At 41.9% G+C, this 17,319-nt stretch overlaps 1 protein-coding gene across 1 annotated transcript in view; it reads left to right on the top strand.

Moving 5' to 3' along the window:
- LOC130113642 (matrix metalloproteinase-14-like) overlaps nt 1–12,985 on the top strand; it is a 29,239-nt gene extending 16,254 nt beyond the window's left edge. The window contains exons 6-10 of the mRNA XM_056281201.1: nt 2,442–2,872; nt 4,322–4,460; nt 7,458–7,608; nt 7,967–8,082; nt 9,416–12,985. Of these exons, the coding sequence (XP_056137176.1) occupies nt 2,442–2,872; nt 4,322–4,460; nt 7,458–7,608; nt 7,967–8,082; nt 9,416–9,936 (1,358 nt within the window). The 3' untranslated portion in view covers nt 9,937–12,985. The remainder of the gene's footprint in view (nt 1–2,441; nt 2,873–4,321; nt 4,461–7,457; nt 7,609–7,966; nt 8,083–9,415) is intronic.
- The last annotated feature ends 4,334 nt before the right edge of the window (nt 12,986–17,319 follow it).

Below are 17,319 nucleotides of genomic sequence, written 5' to 3'. Positions count from 1 at the left end.
ATATTTTTCCTCACATTACATGGGATGTCCGACATTGGCTATGAGGTTAAAGCTTTCATTTAAGGATGTTGCATATTCCTGTGCAACATTAAAGGAAAATAGATATACACACAAATGTGCACACAAATACAAACACAAACAGCACCTCATGCACTATTCTAACTGGGCTTCATTTAATTTATCTCGTCATGCATGCCATTATGGATTGCTCACACTTTTCCTATGTGAATAGATGGCATTGTTAATGACATAAGCAGCATATGCATGTGTGTGTGTATGTGCACATGTGCATGTGTGCAAGTTAACTTAGGCACATCAGCACAAAGCTCTCTCACAAATCTTCGTCATCCTCCTCTGACAGAGAAAAGTTGTTTATGAGTGTGTATGGCACTCATAAATTAAAGCTAAGAGTGTGAATTTAACCTTATTGTCTTTGTGTAATTTTACATCATATACTAAGTATTTTCATTCTTTAGAATTGAGCTTGAAAAGCTAGATCATAAAAAAAAACTCTGCCAGTATTTTTGAGGATCTTTTTCGGGGTTTACAAATTTTAAAGTACGGGCATCCGGGTGGCGTGGCAGTCTATTCCGTTGCCTACCAATACAGGTATTGCTGGTTTGAATCTCCATGTTACCTCTGGCTTGGTCGGGCGCCCCTACAGACACAATTGGCCGTGTCTGTGGGTGGGAAGCCGGTTGTGGGTATGTGTCCTGGTCACTGCACTAGCTCCTCCTCTGGTCGGTCGGGGCGCCTGTTTAGGTGGGAGGGGGAATAGCGTGATCCTCCCATGCGCTATGTTCCCCTGGTGAAACTCCTCACTGTCAGGTGAAATGAAGCAGCTGGCGACTCCACGTGTATTGGAGGAAGCATGTGGTAGTCTGCAGCCTTCCCCGGATCAGCAGAGGGGGTGGAGCAGCGACCGGGATGGCTCAGAAGAGTGGGGTAATTGGCCAAGTACAAATCCAAAACAAAAACAAACTCTGCCAGTATTTTTGAGATTCTTTTTCAAAGTTTAAAATTTTTAAAGTACAATGTGTGATGGCATGCACTGCCTTGACTATGTGGTGTACTGCAACAACAAGAGTGCTCTACTCACAATGAGAAACATTAGTTATTTTGCTGTCAGGTCAACAAGATTGTGTATTTCTCTGAGAAACGGAGACAACTGAAAGCCTCAAAAGAAACTGAAAGTGATTTGGCATTGGCGGGTCTTCTCATTTGCAAGTTATAAAGCGAACGACATTTACGGCGTCTGAACAAGATGATGGCAGAAGTGGGGCAGACAGCTGCTGTGTGCATCAGTTAAAAACTGTGCCTTTAAATAATGATCCTATTACTGTTTGTTATTTCAAACTTATCGTGTTTCACCACCACATAAACGTTTATTTGGATTCCTAAGAGCAGTTTCTGTCCTGTTACTTTTACACTAATCAGTTTGGCCAGATTCGTTCTACAATAGGTATACCAACTGTTTAATGAGGTAAGGCACTGCACGAATTCTGTTGAAAGTAACCTTATAGAAGTGTTTTACGTTGTGAAACCACAAGGAAAGCTCAACTTCGAAGAGTGGAAAAAGAAGAGATCAAAAGTCTCAGAAACAGTGACACAAACCACAAAATATGCTGGAGATAAATATTTTGGTGGCTTTAGTTTTGAATAATGCACCCCCGGGACATTGTGACCTTATAATGTCAGCTACCTGGGAATAAAGTTTCAATTATGTCTTTTGAAATTTAAAGTGAATCTTTGCCTGGGTGTATACAATATGGTTTCAGGACTTGTGAAAATGGAATAACGTGTAACTGTAGTCATTGAGGGGCTCTATATACTGCAGTATACAGTATTCCCAACAATATTTATGGTTCAGTCCAACGTAACATCTCAGAATGCTATAAGCCTGTCAGCCATCTTATTACGTAACTAGATGTGTGTGTGTGTATGTGTGCACATGCATGCGTGTGTGTGTGTGTGTTTATCTTTTAGTCTGTGTCTGTGTGTGCATCAGTCTCTTGTCTTGGCAACTGGCATGGTTTCCATTCCAGAATAGCCCAGCACAGTCATATTTCAACTCATTGGCTTACAACCACTGTGCAGAATGGAAAATTACTTTTATTTTAGGTGTTTGTGTGTACGTGTGTCTGTGTACGTGTGTGTTTGTGTGTGTGTGTGTGTGTGTTTGTGTGCATGTACGTGAGTGTCCGCGTGTGCGCATGTGTGTGTGTGTGTGTGTGTGTGTGTGTGTGTGCACGTGTATGTAGATAGATATAGAGGAGGGAAAACTAATAAAGTAAGGGAGGAGGCCATGGGAAGGAAGCGAGGAGAAGAAGATGAATACGAGTGGACATCTTGAATGAAAAATTCTTTCTTCAGCTTTCCACATAACTCCAAACCAAGGCTCTCCAATTCATCTTTTTTTCTCCGAATTTCCTTTTTGTTAGGCCTGCCTCTCATCACCGATGCTCCCCCCAGCTCTTCTCCCGACTCCACCCCAGACAACAAGCCTAGCGGGGAATCCACCATATCTCCCCCTCCCTCCGAGGAAGAGCCCACCCTCCGCTCCCAAACGCACTCACCGTTTGATACCCCGAACCCCACGGATGATGCAACCGATTCCTCCACTCATCCAGAGCCTGGCCCAGGCCTTACCCCAACCTCGACTCCTGTCTTCCCAAATCCAAGCCCCAGTTCTGTTGACCCTGAGCCTGAGCCGGACCCTGTTACCCCAACTATTAGAAAAGATGTTCCTCCTCCTCCCCGCCCTCCCTCTCCTCCTCAGCCTCCTAAGCAGCCGAATAACCAGGGCCCCGACATCTGTGACGGAGAATTTGACACTGTCACCATGCTGAGAGGGGAGATGTTTGTTTTCAAGGTGAGAAACTGAACCAGTGGAGGCAAACAGGAACATTTGTGTTTGCACTGAAATAAAGCTGGACAATGGCCAACATTTCTTAACTTAATACTGTTTATTAAATGTCAATGTTTTTTATCTACTGACTAAAACATATCTCCTGTCCTATTGGTGACCACTTAAGTCACCCTTTATCTGCTCACTTTATCTGGGCCAAACAAATGCAACTTAGCTTTGAGGGTGAAAATAACAGCGGATCATTAAGTCATTATTTTGAACTAGTCATAATTACAATTAACTTATTTATGTCATTTTGTCAAGGCATTATCCAGAAATTATGATTCTCACAATTGGTAATGTTGTACTGAATTTTTGGTATTCAGATGTCCGCATATTTATAAAAATGACTAGAATGCAAAAACTTTATTTATATTTTGGTAAGTCAATGCTACCTTTAGTAGTTATAATGGTTATTCTTCATATATTCATTCATTCATTATTATTTATTCCACTCATGGTAATGCACAGCTCCAGACAGAAACAAGCAATTCATAATCAAACACAAATCAATTTATACATTCCATGAATTTAATTATTTGCTAATTTACTAATTTGATTATTTAATCAATTTTTTATAATCTTTTTAGCTATTGTTAACCCATTGTGGTTAAGTACTGTATATTGATTTCAAATGAACAGTCAAAAGTATCAACTGTTTTTATTTTTCACTTGAAATGTTAACTTACTTTTTGATATTGAGGAATTCAGTGAAATACTTTTGTTGTATTTGTCTCACCAGATGATGCTCAGCTCTTCGTTGGGACTGATCGTTCACTGTGTGTTTCTTTATTTTTCCCCACATGTTGCAGATCAGTGTGACAGTGCTCGGCAAGCCGTTGTTTAATGATGTTTTTACAACCACTGAACTCAGCAGAATTGAAGGGTGGCATGGTGGCGCAGTGGTTAGCACGGTTGCCTCACAGGAAGAAGGTCCTGGATTCGAACCCCGGGGTTGTCCAACCTTGGGGGTCATCCCAGGTCATCCTCTGTGTGGAGTTTGCATGTTCCCCCCGTGTCTGCATGGGTTTCCTCTGGGTGCTCCGGTTTCCTCCCACAGTCCAGACATGTAGGTCAGGTGAATTGGCCATACTAAATTGTCCCTAGGTGGGAATGTGTCAGCCCTGTGATGGACTTGTGGCCTGTCCAGGGTGTCTCCCCGCCTGCCGCCCAATGACTGCTGGGATAGGCTCCAGCATCCCCGTGACCCTGATTAGGATAAGTGGCTTGGATAATGAATGGATGGATGGATGAACTAAGCAGGACATTTCCAAAAAGATGTGAATGGGACCTTGCCTCAGGTCATAACAAAGTCGTGAAACTGGAAATTAATGTTAAATTATGTGAAAGAGAAGTGTGAAAACAAGCTGTAAGATAAATTATTATCATTATTTTACTTGGTTGTTTGTCCAGGGGCGTTGGTTCTGGCGGGTGCGGAGAAACAGGGTCCTGGATAACTACCCCATGCCTATATCTGTCTTCTGGATCGGTCTGCCCAGTGACATAGATGCAGCCTATGAACGACACGATGGCAAATTTGTCTTCTTCAAAGGTTTGTGCGAGCCTTTATTGGTCCACTAACTTCAAAAGAAGTTGCTCACTTTGCCGAACAGCATTCACAAACTAAGCCAACTACAGTGCAGTGTTTTAAGTATGACAGTAAATGCTTTTATGAAAAGTTTTTGGATCTTTTTTGTTTTAGTACTTTGCTATGGTCGTGTTGGTTCCACAATTTGTCTTCCAGCTACTTTTACTGAGACAAACCACAGAAAGGTCACAGTTGTGTTCAGCACAGATCGTGGAGCAAAACACATCATAAAAAATCACATTTTTGCTTTAATTTTAACTGGTCAGACTTAATGGAAACGGTGCCCTGAGCAAACTCAGCAGTTTGACCTTTTCAACAGGAATCATTAGATGCAAGAATCCAACATAGCTATAACTGTGTCTGCCATGCATGGGCACCCAACACACACACACACACACACACACACACACACACACACACACACACACACACACACACACACACACACACACACACATACACACACACACACACACGACACATTTACTTATTTAAAACATCAGATATTAGAAACGAACTTTTTTTTTCCTCTGGTCATACTTTCTGTGTAAGTATGTTCTTGCATGCATGCAGTCTGTAGGTTTACATGCAGGTTGCATGCCTTTGAGTTTTTGGGTTTTCTTAAAAGAGACTCCTGAGATTTGGCAGATGTAGTTGGGCCACTGCAGCTCCAGTCCAACTTGGCTTTGCTCAGGTTAGCTCCATAAAGCTTCAGAAAGTAATAAAGAAGGTGGAGGATTGCGTCAGCCTTCATTACACTACTCTGGTCCAGATGTGACTGACAGCAGTGCTTTCACTTTCAGCATTTGACCGCAAAGACAGGAATCTGACCTGATCGAAATGTCCACCATTTTGTTCACTCAGCTCTATTGTTCGTTTGTTTTTAAATGGAGAGTCCTGTTTCCTGATGTTCATTTTATTTTGTTCCTGCATTTTTTAGATGTGCTGGTCACATCCCTGTAACATTAGAACTATCCAAGATGATGTTTAATGAGAAAAAAATGTGTCCATTAACATCAAAACTGCAAAAAAAAAATTATCTGGATGTCCTGTAGGCCGGGTCAGTTAGGGACGTAGACTCAGGCCTGATTGCAACATCCCAAGTTTGAATCCAGCTACGAGACCTTTGCTCTATGTCTTCCCCTTCTCTTTATCCACTGTGTTCCTGCCTTTTTTTACTGTCCTGTCAAATAAAGGCTAAAATTAAACAAAGGGAAAAAAATTGTTGGCCATATACTGGAAAACTGGAATACTTCAGCATATAGAGAGTATCTTAAGTCTAAAACATTACAGATAGAAATAATCAGTACGAAATGTCAACAACATTTATACCTTAATCTGTACTGAGTAGTGAAAGTCTGTGACCAGCTACAGACACAAATGCCACGTATTGTGTATTCAATGCTACGTTCCTCTTCCCCTCTCACTTTATTCTATTCCTTTGTCTCTGTCTCTCTCTGTCTGTCTGCCTCACTCTCGCTCTCTCTCTCTCTCTCTCGCTCTCTGTCAGATGTGCACTTTCCGTTTTCTTCCATCTTCCCTTTCTCTGCTTCCTCTTATTAACCCTCTCTATTATCTAGGGCTCGACTGATATGTTTTTTTTTCAGGGCCGAATACCGATATCAATTATCGGTAAGTTATGGCGGCCGATAACCAATATTTGGGGCCGATATTCAGTTGCAGTAAATGTAAAAAAAATTGTGCCAAGATTTACAGCAACACAAACCCCAACACAAGGCTGCCTTTAAATGAACATATGTTTAACTGAATTTTGTGTAAAACAGAAAATATTTGAAAAAATAAAGTGCATGATGTTCAAGGCACTAGATAACAATCTGAGTGGAATTCTTTTTTAATTAAAAATAAATAACTTCCAAAACATGAAAATGGAATGAATTAAACAGCATGGACAGCAGGAAGTAAACTTTGATCAAACTGAATAATTATAATATTAAAATAATTCCACATAAATTGGTTAAAGTGTTCCCAGCAGACTTTGACTGAACTGAATGGAAAAATGTACATTAGTGTCATTATGTTCCCTTTCTCTTATCTTTAAAGTGATAGTTTGGGTTTTTTGAAGTGGGGTTGCATGAGGTACTTATCAATAGTCAGTGTATTACCTGCAGTAGATGGGAGTCTGTGCACTCCCAGTTTGGAGATTCAGCAGGAGTAGCCGGCACGGAAGTTGAGGAATGGGACACAGACAAAACCCTCCCATGTTTTTTTTTGTTTTTTTTTTCACGATTCAGTTATATACGAATTTGGAACATTCATTGACAGCCCTACCAGTTTACCTAAGTGTTGGTCTTTGCTCTCTCCCTTTATGAAAGTTTCTGACCGTTTTTAAAAGCAACTGTCAATAATGTATTTTGAAGGAATGATGTTGCCAATGCTGAGAAGGTTTAAAGACTTTTGCAAAATTTAGAAATGCCTTGAAAAATGTTCAGGTGAGTTCCAGCTATATAAAGGTTGTAGCTTCATTTTGAAGTTTATTTTCATAACCTCGCTCCTGTGCAGCGAAATTTGATTGCTGCATTTATTGGTGTGTCTAATAGATTTTACTCCTGATAAAGCTGTAGTTATGCTTTTGAACACACACCCTGACCGTTCTTGCTTGCTGTTTTTCTAGTTTCCCCTTTCTCCTCTTTTCACATCTCTCCTCTTCATGTGGTTGTTTCAAACCCTTTTTTCTGTACGTAAGGAAATAATAAAAATTTTCAATTTGTGATTTAAAAAAAAATCAGTTTGGCTGATAAAAATATGCCGATAAAGATAATATGAAAAAGGACAAATATCTAAGCCGATAATCGAGCAGACCGATAATCGGTCGATCCCTATTATCCTCTCGCCATGTAACACTGGCCCTGTCCTTGAAGTTTGATGCAGTACCATGTCCACCTTCCTTTTACTTTCCAACTTGTTTTCTTTGGCACTGTCTATTGACTTGTTTCCCTCCAGATGACAGATACTGGGTGTTCAGGGAGGCAGATGTGCTACCAGGATACCCTCAGCCACTACAAGAGTATGGACAGGGTGTACCTCCGTACGGGATAGATACAGCAATCTGGTGGGAGCCTAATGGATACACATACTTCTTCGGGGGAGACCGGTATGCAGGCACACACACACGTGCACATTGACAGATTCGTGCAAGCATGCACACAGATACACAGTTAGACATGCACACTCATAAATAAATTCAGCAATGCATATCAGCACATGCGCACACACACATGCACACATACACACACAGACACACACTCTCTCTCTCTCTCAGACAAAGAAATATTAGAACCAAATTTCTGCCTCCCAGAAATTTGAAAAATAAATAAATAAATAAAACATTGTATTGTTTGGCTACTAAACTTGGATGCTCTTGAGTTTTATGTAGTATAGAGTATTAACAGGACGTTTCCCTACTGTGTTAATCTGTATGCTTTCGACTATTGCCTATTGTCTGTGCCAAGGTACTGGAGATACAATGAGGAGACTCGAACTACTGACTTCGACTATCCCAAACCACTCAGCAGATGGGGAGGCATCCCATCTTCAGTCAAAGGAGCCTTCCTCAGTGATGATGGAGGTACGGCCATGCCTTAAATCAGTTTTAAAGAGGACTAACATTAGGGGGAGTGTCATAGATAAGCTTTTGAAGATGTGTCCAAGAAATTAACACCTTGATGCAAAAGAATAGTGGATTCTGAATGTGGCAGGGAAAAGGGCACACGAAAAATGAAATGAGGGAGGAAAGATGGAAGAGAGGGATAGAGGAGTAAGATCGAGTAGATAAGGGACAGAAAGGAAAAGACTTAAGTAGGAGTCTGTTTAAATTGGAGTAATTAGAGCAGAGAGAAATTGAAGTATGTGTGGGGGGGGGCAGCAAAAGAGGTGGTAGGAATTAGAGCTCTGGTTTGGAGATTGGCCCATGGTTCCTCTCTGGAAAATACATTCCTGGCAGAGATTTTCTAATGCACTACGCAACAGCTAGATCTCATTTCCACTGAATCTAAAACCAATGTAGCCTATTTTCTGCAATGTGCAAAGTCGGGGCTTAGCTATTTACACAAATAAAAAGTTACAAAAATACATTGCCAAAATGAATTTTACAAATATTTCCTTTCATCCAGTATCTTTCTTATTCCGGGTCCTAGCAGCATCCATTTTGCCATTTTGCAAGGCTACCATGAAAAGCTGAACCTTTTAAAGTTTTAAAAAAAAAAAAGTCCAAGTGCTTTTTCTTTGTAAAGGCGAAGTCACACTGATGACAGAAGAATAAATTATTATTATTATTAACCCCCCCTTTTTTTCTCCCCAATTGTACTTGGCCAATTACCCTATTTTCCGAGCTGTCCCGTTCACTGCTCCACTCCCTCTGCCGACCCAGGGAGGGCTGCAGACTACCACATGCCTCCTTCGATACATGTGGAGTCGCCGGCTGCTCTTTTCACCTGACAGTGAGTTTCGTCAAGGGGACGTACCGCATGGGAGGATCACGCTATTCCCCCCAGTTCCCCCTCCCCCCTGAACAGGTGCCCCGACCGACCAGAGGAGGCGCTAGTGCAGCGACCAGGACACATACCCACAATGGGCTTCCCACCTGCGGACACAGCCAATTGTGTCTGTAGGGACACCTGACCAAGCCAGAGATAACACGGGAAATTGAACCAGCAACCCTTGTGTTGGTAGGCAATGGAATAGACCGCCACGCCACCTGGACGCCCCAGATGACAAAATTTTGACTACAAAATTCGATAAACGCTCCTTCCCTTTTTTTGCTTTTAATCCAACATTACCTCTACTTTACATAGGCTCATATTTACAAGATGGTTGATGCCAAGAAATCAGTTGAATAATATTTATTCTTGATTATTTAATTCCAATCAGAAAATGATTTCTACATTATTTCCCTCATGCAGCATACACCTATTTCTACAAAGGCTCCAGTTACTGGAGGGTTGACAACCACAGAGTAACAACAGACAAAGGATACCCTCGCTCCATCCTCAAGGATTTCATGGGCTGTACAGGCGTCCCTGACCCTGATCCTGATACAGACACAGATACAAACAAAGACAGAAAGCAGCCTACGGCAGACAAACCCATTAACCCCTCGAACAGAGACAGAGATAAGCATGGAGAGCGAGATGGCGGCTGGGACAGAGGCAGCGACCCAGACAAGGACCAAACTTCAAACGAGGACTATAACCCAGACAGCACGGACGGACAGGAGGATAATGAGAGGGACAAAGAGGTGAATGTGGTTGTCAGAGTAGCTGATAATGAATCAAAGATCATGACCCTGATCATGGTGACCGTTCCACTGGTGCTGATTCTGTGTATCCTTGTCCTGATCTACGCCATACTTAGGACACTGCAGAAGAAAGAGACGCCGAGAGCTCTAGTCCACTGCAAACGCTCGTTGCAGGACTGGGTGTGAGGCATGAAATTAGGGCAGATGGAATGGGTGCTCCGATTCAAATAATTGTCATTGATGGTCACTTTTGCCGGTACAGTGACAATTACTGGCATCAAAGCTTTGGTACTGTTGTCATGAATTTCACTCACCACTGCAGTTCAGTTAAGCATGCACATGTTTCTTGTCTCATGGACACACAAGACAAATGCCTGTTTTCTATAACAATGTCATAAGAGGACATGTAGCAGTCATTTTACAGTACATGCTGTACTGTAGCAAATTTCCATGAGGATCTCTTTTCTATCAATTCTAATTCAGCAGATTGAGGGGGTTTTGCATAAACATGGACATAGTTTATAGTGCACATACTGAACAGAAAAGCACAAATGCCTACATACACAAAACTTTTTGAGTGCACATTAATTAGGACATTAAATAAAAAATGCAAACAAAAATACAAAATCATGCAATAATATGAACAGTACACTCTATCCCTGTCTTTTGGCTGTGGTGCTTCAGCCAGTCTCGAGTTTCTCTGTCTTTTAATGACCGATAATTTGCACTTTTTATGATCCTCAGTCTGTCGGTGATTGTTATCTTTCTCTGTGTGTGAATGCAGACATGTTCATTCACTTATTATTTGGCGTGAAGGTAATGCAGAGCTCTCTGTGAAAGACCACATAAATATACAGACGGCAACAGTGAAGCTAGCACTCCAGCCAACACAGGAATGTCAGACAGCTGTGTGTGTTATTGACCATCTTCTCCCACCGGGCCCATAACATCTCTCTTCTATCACACACATGCCTGCATGATCAGACATATCTCATATTCTAATAAATATAGCTGCACTCAAGTCCATAATCTTTGCATGCATACCTACATATATAAGAATGCTCACACACATACATGCAAATACACACACACACAAGCTCATTAGTGCATGCGTGCTGCCTGCACACACACACACACATACATATGGACACAAGACATACAGACACAAAGAATGCTTACCCAAACAAAGGCACATACAGTTTTTGCACACAGACACACTGGCACCGACCCTCCTCCCACCCAGCCCTACCACAATAATTGTCCAAACCGTGCTATCCCCGAAAAACACTGAGTCCAGCAGAGAGAAGTTAGTAAAATGGGTCCCTCAACTGGGATAAAATAAAGAGGGCAGCTTTGCTCACATTTAACCAGGAGAATGGAGATTCGTTATTTTTATTAGCAGAATCATTTCCTGGCAGGTACTGTGATCTCACACACACACACACACACACACACACACACACACACACACACACACACACACACACACACACACACCAGCATGCGTTGTGATTATAAGGGTCCAAAACTTGGTGGCAGTATTATTCATTCAACAGCTTGTCTCTTTTGTCTCTTGCTCAGCACAGTTTTGTTTCCTATTGCCTGTTTTGCTCATGCACAGGCTAAGTGCAGTACATAGAGTACAGTAAAGCTGATGCGGCATAGAGGGAAGAAGCCTTGCAGGCAAGAGGGGAATGGGTCAGGGTCTGGTTTCAATTAAATCCACATGTTGCTGATTTAGTTGTGTCAGGCTTGCTGGTGACTTGCGGGGTGAGAGAAAAATGCAAGGGAGAGGCAAGGGGGAGCAGGGGAAAAAGACAAGAGTGTGAGGTGGATTGAAAATGGGGTGGGAGGAGTATGGAAGTGAGAAAGGGGGTACGAAGGAGAGAAAGTAATGAAATAGAGGATGAGAGATTGCGGCCAAGCTAAGAAGGCAAGGAACGAAGAGGAGGGAGGGAAATAATGAGCCAGAGGGGAGGGGCTTGGGACACTGGCCAGCATTTCCTTTGCTTGAGTTGCAGTCTTCTCTGGAAAGGAGGAGGAGGAGGAGGAGGGAGGAAAGGGATTGTGGGGAAGGGCAGCGCTGGCGTTGTGCCTCATGACCTAGATCGGCCAATTCCTCTTCTCTCTTAACTTTTTCTTGTTCTCTTTCTGTTTTGTTGTGTGAGAGCTGGGCCGTCGATGTTTTCCTTTGGGATCCCCCTCTTCCTATCCTCCTTCAGCTTCTGCTCTGCTTCTCATTTGCTTTTTCTCTATCTTCGCCATTGTTGCTTCATTACCATTCTGTACTGATCTCTCTTTGTTTTGGTGTCCCTTGTTTTGCCCCGTCACACATATTAATGTGCTTCTTCAGTTTGGAAACTAGTATGACCTAGCTCAGCTGAACCATGCTAATACTTGATGCACATAAATCTATATATTAAGTATCCTTATTAGACCTGTAAATATATAAAATTGTTTTTGCAACGGGGAAAGTGAAACATTGTTATAATGTGGTGAATTACTTTGCTTGTTTGTGTTAAAGTCTTGAAATCTGTTCCAAGTAAATGTCCTATATCCTTCTTTTTTTGTGTATGTGTTTGTCTTGTTAACGGAGGTTCTTTCATTTTCTGTCCCTGTTTCTCTCCTTTCCATCTATTTCAAACACACACACACACACACACACACACACACACACACACACACACACACACACACACACACACACACCGAGTAGCCGAGCTAAATGTGTTGTAACACCTCAAGTGCTGTATGTAATGTGCAATGGACTAAGGAGGACTGTTGGGTTATAGAGAAGTTTATTTCTCTGCATAAAGCCACTATGCACATGGTCTCATACATTACCTTTGCTGCAGGTTTGCTATTGCAAGCTGTCCTACTGTACATGTGTTTTGTTTTGGCTTCTAATGGCATTAGATTTGTCAGTATTATCTGATAAGTTCTCCTGTGCTTTTTATCTGTTTTGGATCAGATTTATGTAAGACATTGTTCTTAAAAACTGTTGGAGGGGGAAGTCTTTTTTTCTTCTAACAAATCTGGATTCCTTTCTGTTTTTATTCTTGTTATCATTTGTAGTATGGCCAGTTTTGTTTCTGTATGTGCTCTTTAGTGACTGGCAGAATGGCAGTACATTATTGTGATTATGATGCATGCAGGGCATGTTCTGTAGAGCCTGTGCACTCCTGTAGAGAGGTTTAAAAAGTTCACAATAAAATCACAGCTAAAAGCAAACAAATATTTCATCTTGCTAAATCTCCCTTTCTCTTTTCACACTACATACTGTGAAAGCTGTTGTATACGCTATGTGTACAATGTATGCCACTAATTGAGCTACAGCCTATTGTGCAAGTTGTCCTGTGTGCTGATTTGCCTCCATTTGTGGCCACTAGAGAGAGGCATTGTCTCTGCAATGCTGAAACCTGTTGCTGGTTTTCTCAAAAAAAATTGCTCTTTGCAAAAGGAGACCAGGGATGTGGAAGAAGGAATAAGGAAAAATTGTCTTTATTTGTGTGTGTGTGTGTGTGTGTGTGTGTACGCGCATGCGTGCATGTGTGCTGAAATGCACATGTGACAGTGTATGCATAAGGCCCATGCCTGTTTGCCTTCATCTCGTGTGAGCGAGTGCAACCTACATCATGTCTTAATGCCAGAGGTAATCAGGATTAGCCTGTGTCACAGATCATCCACTGCAGCTTTACCTCTGCCCCTGCCCTCTCTCTCCCCCTCTCTCTCCTGTCTTATTTTCATTTTCCCTCTCTCTGCTTGTTCGTTGTTTTGAAGATCTTGGCGTCAGACATTCTCCCTCATACTTTCACTCATGCATGCTCTCCGTCCTTGTTTGTCTTCACGAATATTTCCCCTCTTGTTCTTACTGTAAATATACAAATTTAAATGCTGTACTTCAGTACTGTCTTGAAAATCCTTTGCATGCCCATCACATACATATGCAAAAACTAATAAGAGAAAAAAAGGGAAAATGCTCACATATCTGATAAAAGACCGAGAAGCTCTTGCATAGTTGATGAAATTTTTGCAACCAAAACTAACATTTTGGTACAAAAACATCCATCAGAATCAATATGTTAAGTTGACAATTCAAATAGAAATTCATCAATACAGAAATCCACAGCGCAGTTTCCAGGTAATGGATATCCATTTATAAAGTCATGATTACATTTAGTAACTTGTAGGGATTCTGTCTTCTGTCAGACACCCTAAAGTCAGCCCGAGGTTACGGTCCCCTGCACTCGTACTAATTTGCTGTCATTAACAACATACTTGGACATCAGCCTCTGCTGTCTTTTTGCCATTTCTTAGGTGCCCCCTACCCCCCAAACTGCCCCCGTCACCTGGCTGACCAGTCGTTTGTTCAGGATTGAGGCCGGTGTGGGTTGCCATATTTCAGCCAGGACTAAGGGGCTGTGTCATCGGCCTGTTCCTCCAGATTATCCGCTGTTGAGCTTATAATGAGATCTGCACACTGTTTGGTGGCTGATCATCACCCTCCAATATACCGTTGTTCCCCTTCTCATGCCGAAGGTCAAGAAAAGACTGGGGGTTTTTTTGTGACTCTTTTGTGTCATGGTAGAGTGTGATTTATCCATCTACAGCTTATTATTCACCTGGCCGATGGTCCATCTACCCATCTTTCTGACTGATTCCTCTGCTTGTCTGTCTGTCTGACTGACTGCCATCCCATTCCTGTTTGTTATATTTGTGTGTCACAAAATGCACCAGCATACATCCATCTCACCCTTTGCTTTTCAGTGTCTTTTTCTGTCTCTTTTGTTTCTCTCCTTACAACATCCAACATCTTTACAACGTCCTGCATTTTAATGAGGGCAGACCTGAGTTGCTGCTGCTAACATACAGGCATCATGCCACACTTTCTTATTCTCTTGTTATTTCTTACACAGCCTCCTCCTCCTCTCTTTAATGTCACCTTGACAAATGTTAATTGTCTGTATTGGAAAAATGAAGCCTGTGGCTGGGTTAACACAGAAACAGGGGACAAAAATTATCATTTTCGCTACATGTTGCACAGAAGTCTGTAGTCTTTTTCATGTCTGTCTGAATGGGACAAAGTCAAACTGGTATAATTTTCAACCTGAACATGAATCCATGAAAGAAAGTGTCATCTCCATTGTGTCTTTTCAACTCCAGCCCCTCCCATTTGAGATCGAGCATCCAGGCTTGCTTGCCTACCTACCCATCCTCCTACTGTTTGGTTTTGGAAAAATAGCATCAGTTGTGGGGGATAAAACTGCAATGAGGATGGTATAGCAGATAACAGGAAAGGGACACTGGAGGATGGGGGTTTAGGGGAGTTGTCAGTGAAACAGGTGAGCCAATGGATGCATATGAGTGCACGCATACACACACACACACACACACACACACACACACACACACACACACACACACACACACACACACACACACAGAGGAAGGTGGGGTTTTGCTCAGGCCAAAGATAGGCCATGCCTGGTAGACACACCCTCACACACACATTGTTTTGTGTCCAGCTGTCTCTTGTCCTTGTGTCTCTTGTCCTTCTGTAGGCTGAATTGTTTGTTTTGTTTTTGCCTTGAGCAGCCTCCAAGCTGTTGACCATAGAAAATCAACAAACTGCAGCTCACCTCAAATTCTTTAAACATTTGAATAGGTATTTTTGTCCATTCTGTTTTAAACTTGAAGACAAAAAGAAAACTAAAGGTGAAAAAAACTCTGCCGTTGCAGAAGACACAATGAACCAGATGCAAAGCATCTTCTTCTTCTTCTTCTTTGGCTTGTTCCATTTTTCAGGGGTCACCACAGCGGATTTGATAGTTTCAATTGGTACCCTGTGAGGGCACAGCACCGATGGTGGTCGTTGTTAACCCGGGCCTTGACCAATCCGGTATGGTCTTGTCAATCCACATAATGATTTGGCAAAACTTTAACATCGGATGACCTTCCTGACACAGCCACTAACTCTATGGATGGGGGTACAGGTAAAGCGCTGGATGCCATCCCAGTATTAATGGACTTGCACCCATGCCTGTTGCCATAAAAACATCAACTTCAGAAAAGTGATATTTAATGTACTATAAGTGATCTTCAAGTAGTTCATTACAGTTGCCTGTTGTTCCAGGTCTTAAACCTCCCTGATTGGAGGCTGGAGCAACTGGAACCACTGGTGAATGTAATGAACCACCCAGTAGAATAGAAAACTAGCAGTACTGGCGGTACCTGAGGACCTGATTGAAAACCACTGCTACTTCACTTGATATTTGTGAACTCCTACAGTTTTAATAAGTTCAAAGCCAAGAATAAATTTCCTTCAAAAAAATCCCTGAGGTGTATGGGGGCGGAGGCACATTTATGCCAGCAAAAGGAACATCACCCCATCTAATCACCTATGAAATCACCACTAACAACACGTTGTAGGTGGAGTTCCAGTGTTTTTCTCCCCCCCCCCTCTCTCTCTTTCTTTCTGTGTCTCTCGCTCTCACCCAGTCTCTCTCTCGTTCTCTGTCTCCTAATCTGCATTGACTGGTAGTCCAGGATTGTCCCGTGTCCTTCAGGTGGCTGCTGGCTAATCCTGTTAGCCTGTTAGCTCCATCTAAATCCCAGCAGAACCTGCTTGGCTGGGCCATGCTCTGGACTCTGGATCTATACGCTACAGGCATGCAGAAACAGCTCTAAATATACAGGTAGGGAAACAGGTATTGTTCTGTTGTAACTTGAATTATAATGCATGTTGGTAACATGGATGGATAATGTATACCACTGAGCACGTATCAATTCTGAGGTGTTGTGCTGAAAAGCTGAGGTAGTATTTAAGAAGTACCTCAAGTTGCTGTTTTTGGTTAAGGGTGAAGGTTGTTTCTGAGTGGGCAATTTTGTTGTTTATACTGTGTGGCTTCCTGTTCCTTGGTGATCGATTTCTTGCTCTGATAAATTTTTAGTCAAGTCAAAGGCTTGACTTATTCTTGGAAAGGGAAATAAACAGAATTGGGAATTCACTAAGGATTAATCCTTCCAAGTATGAGATTATCACTGTGAGTTCTTCTTCTCACCCGTGAAAGTCATTGACTGATTGTTGACATTGGTCTCTGATGATGGGGTCCCATCATTATTTGGAGCTAATCTAGATTTCATGTAGAGGGAAAGGTTGTAGATTAGGTGGTGGGCAGAGCTTCACTATTTAATCCAATACAACAAAAATGAGATTAGGACTAAAAGGAGAGACCTTTCATCCCTGCTGGTGGAAGTAATCTGTCAGAAATCACAGTGGAATCAAATCACCATGGGAATGCTGTGGTTGTCTACAGGTAAAGCAACTCAAAACCATTTCAGCTCTCTCAAGTCCAAATGTTATCTTGTTTCGAAAAAAAAGAAATAGTTCCCAGGCATTAAAATATTAATCACTGAAGACAAAACTTTTTTTCTTTAATGTAATGTTGCAGAATTTTCATATATGTGCTTTGGCTATTGCAACTTGCAACACAAAGAGCTGTGATATACCATATATACATACTGTTACATACAGTTAATACATACATAAATGCATACATAGTATATACA

This window comes from Lampris incognitus, chromosome 6, assembly GCF_029633865.1.
Source record: "Lampris incognitus isolate fLamInc1 chromosome 6, fLamInc1.hap2, whole genome shotgun sequence".
Taxonomy (NCBI): domain Eukaryota; kingdom Metazoa; phylum Chordata; class Actinopteri; order Lampriformes; family Lampridae; genus Lampris; species Lampris incognitus.
Note: the sequence above shows the minus strand (reverse complement) of the source record. Positions and strands in the feature narration are given on the sequence as shown.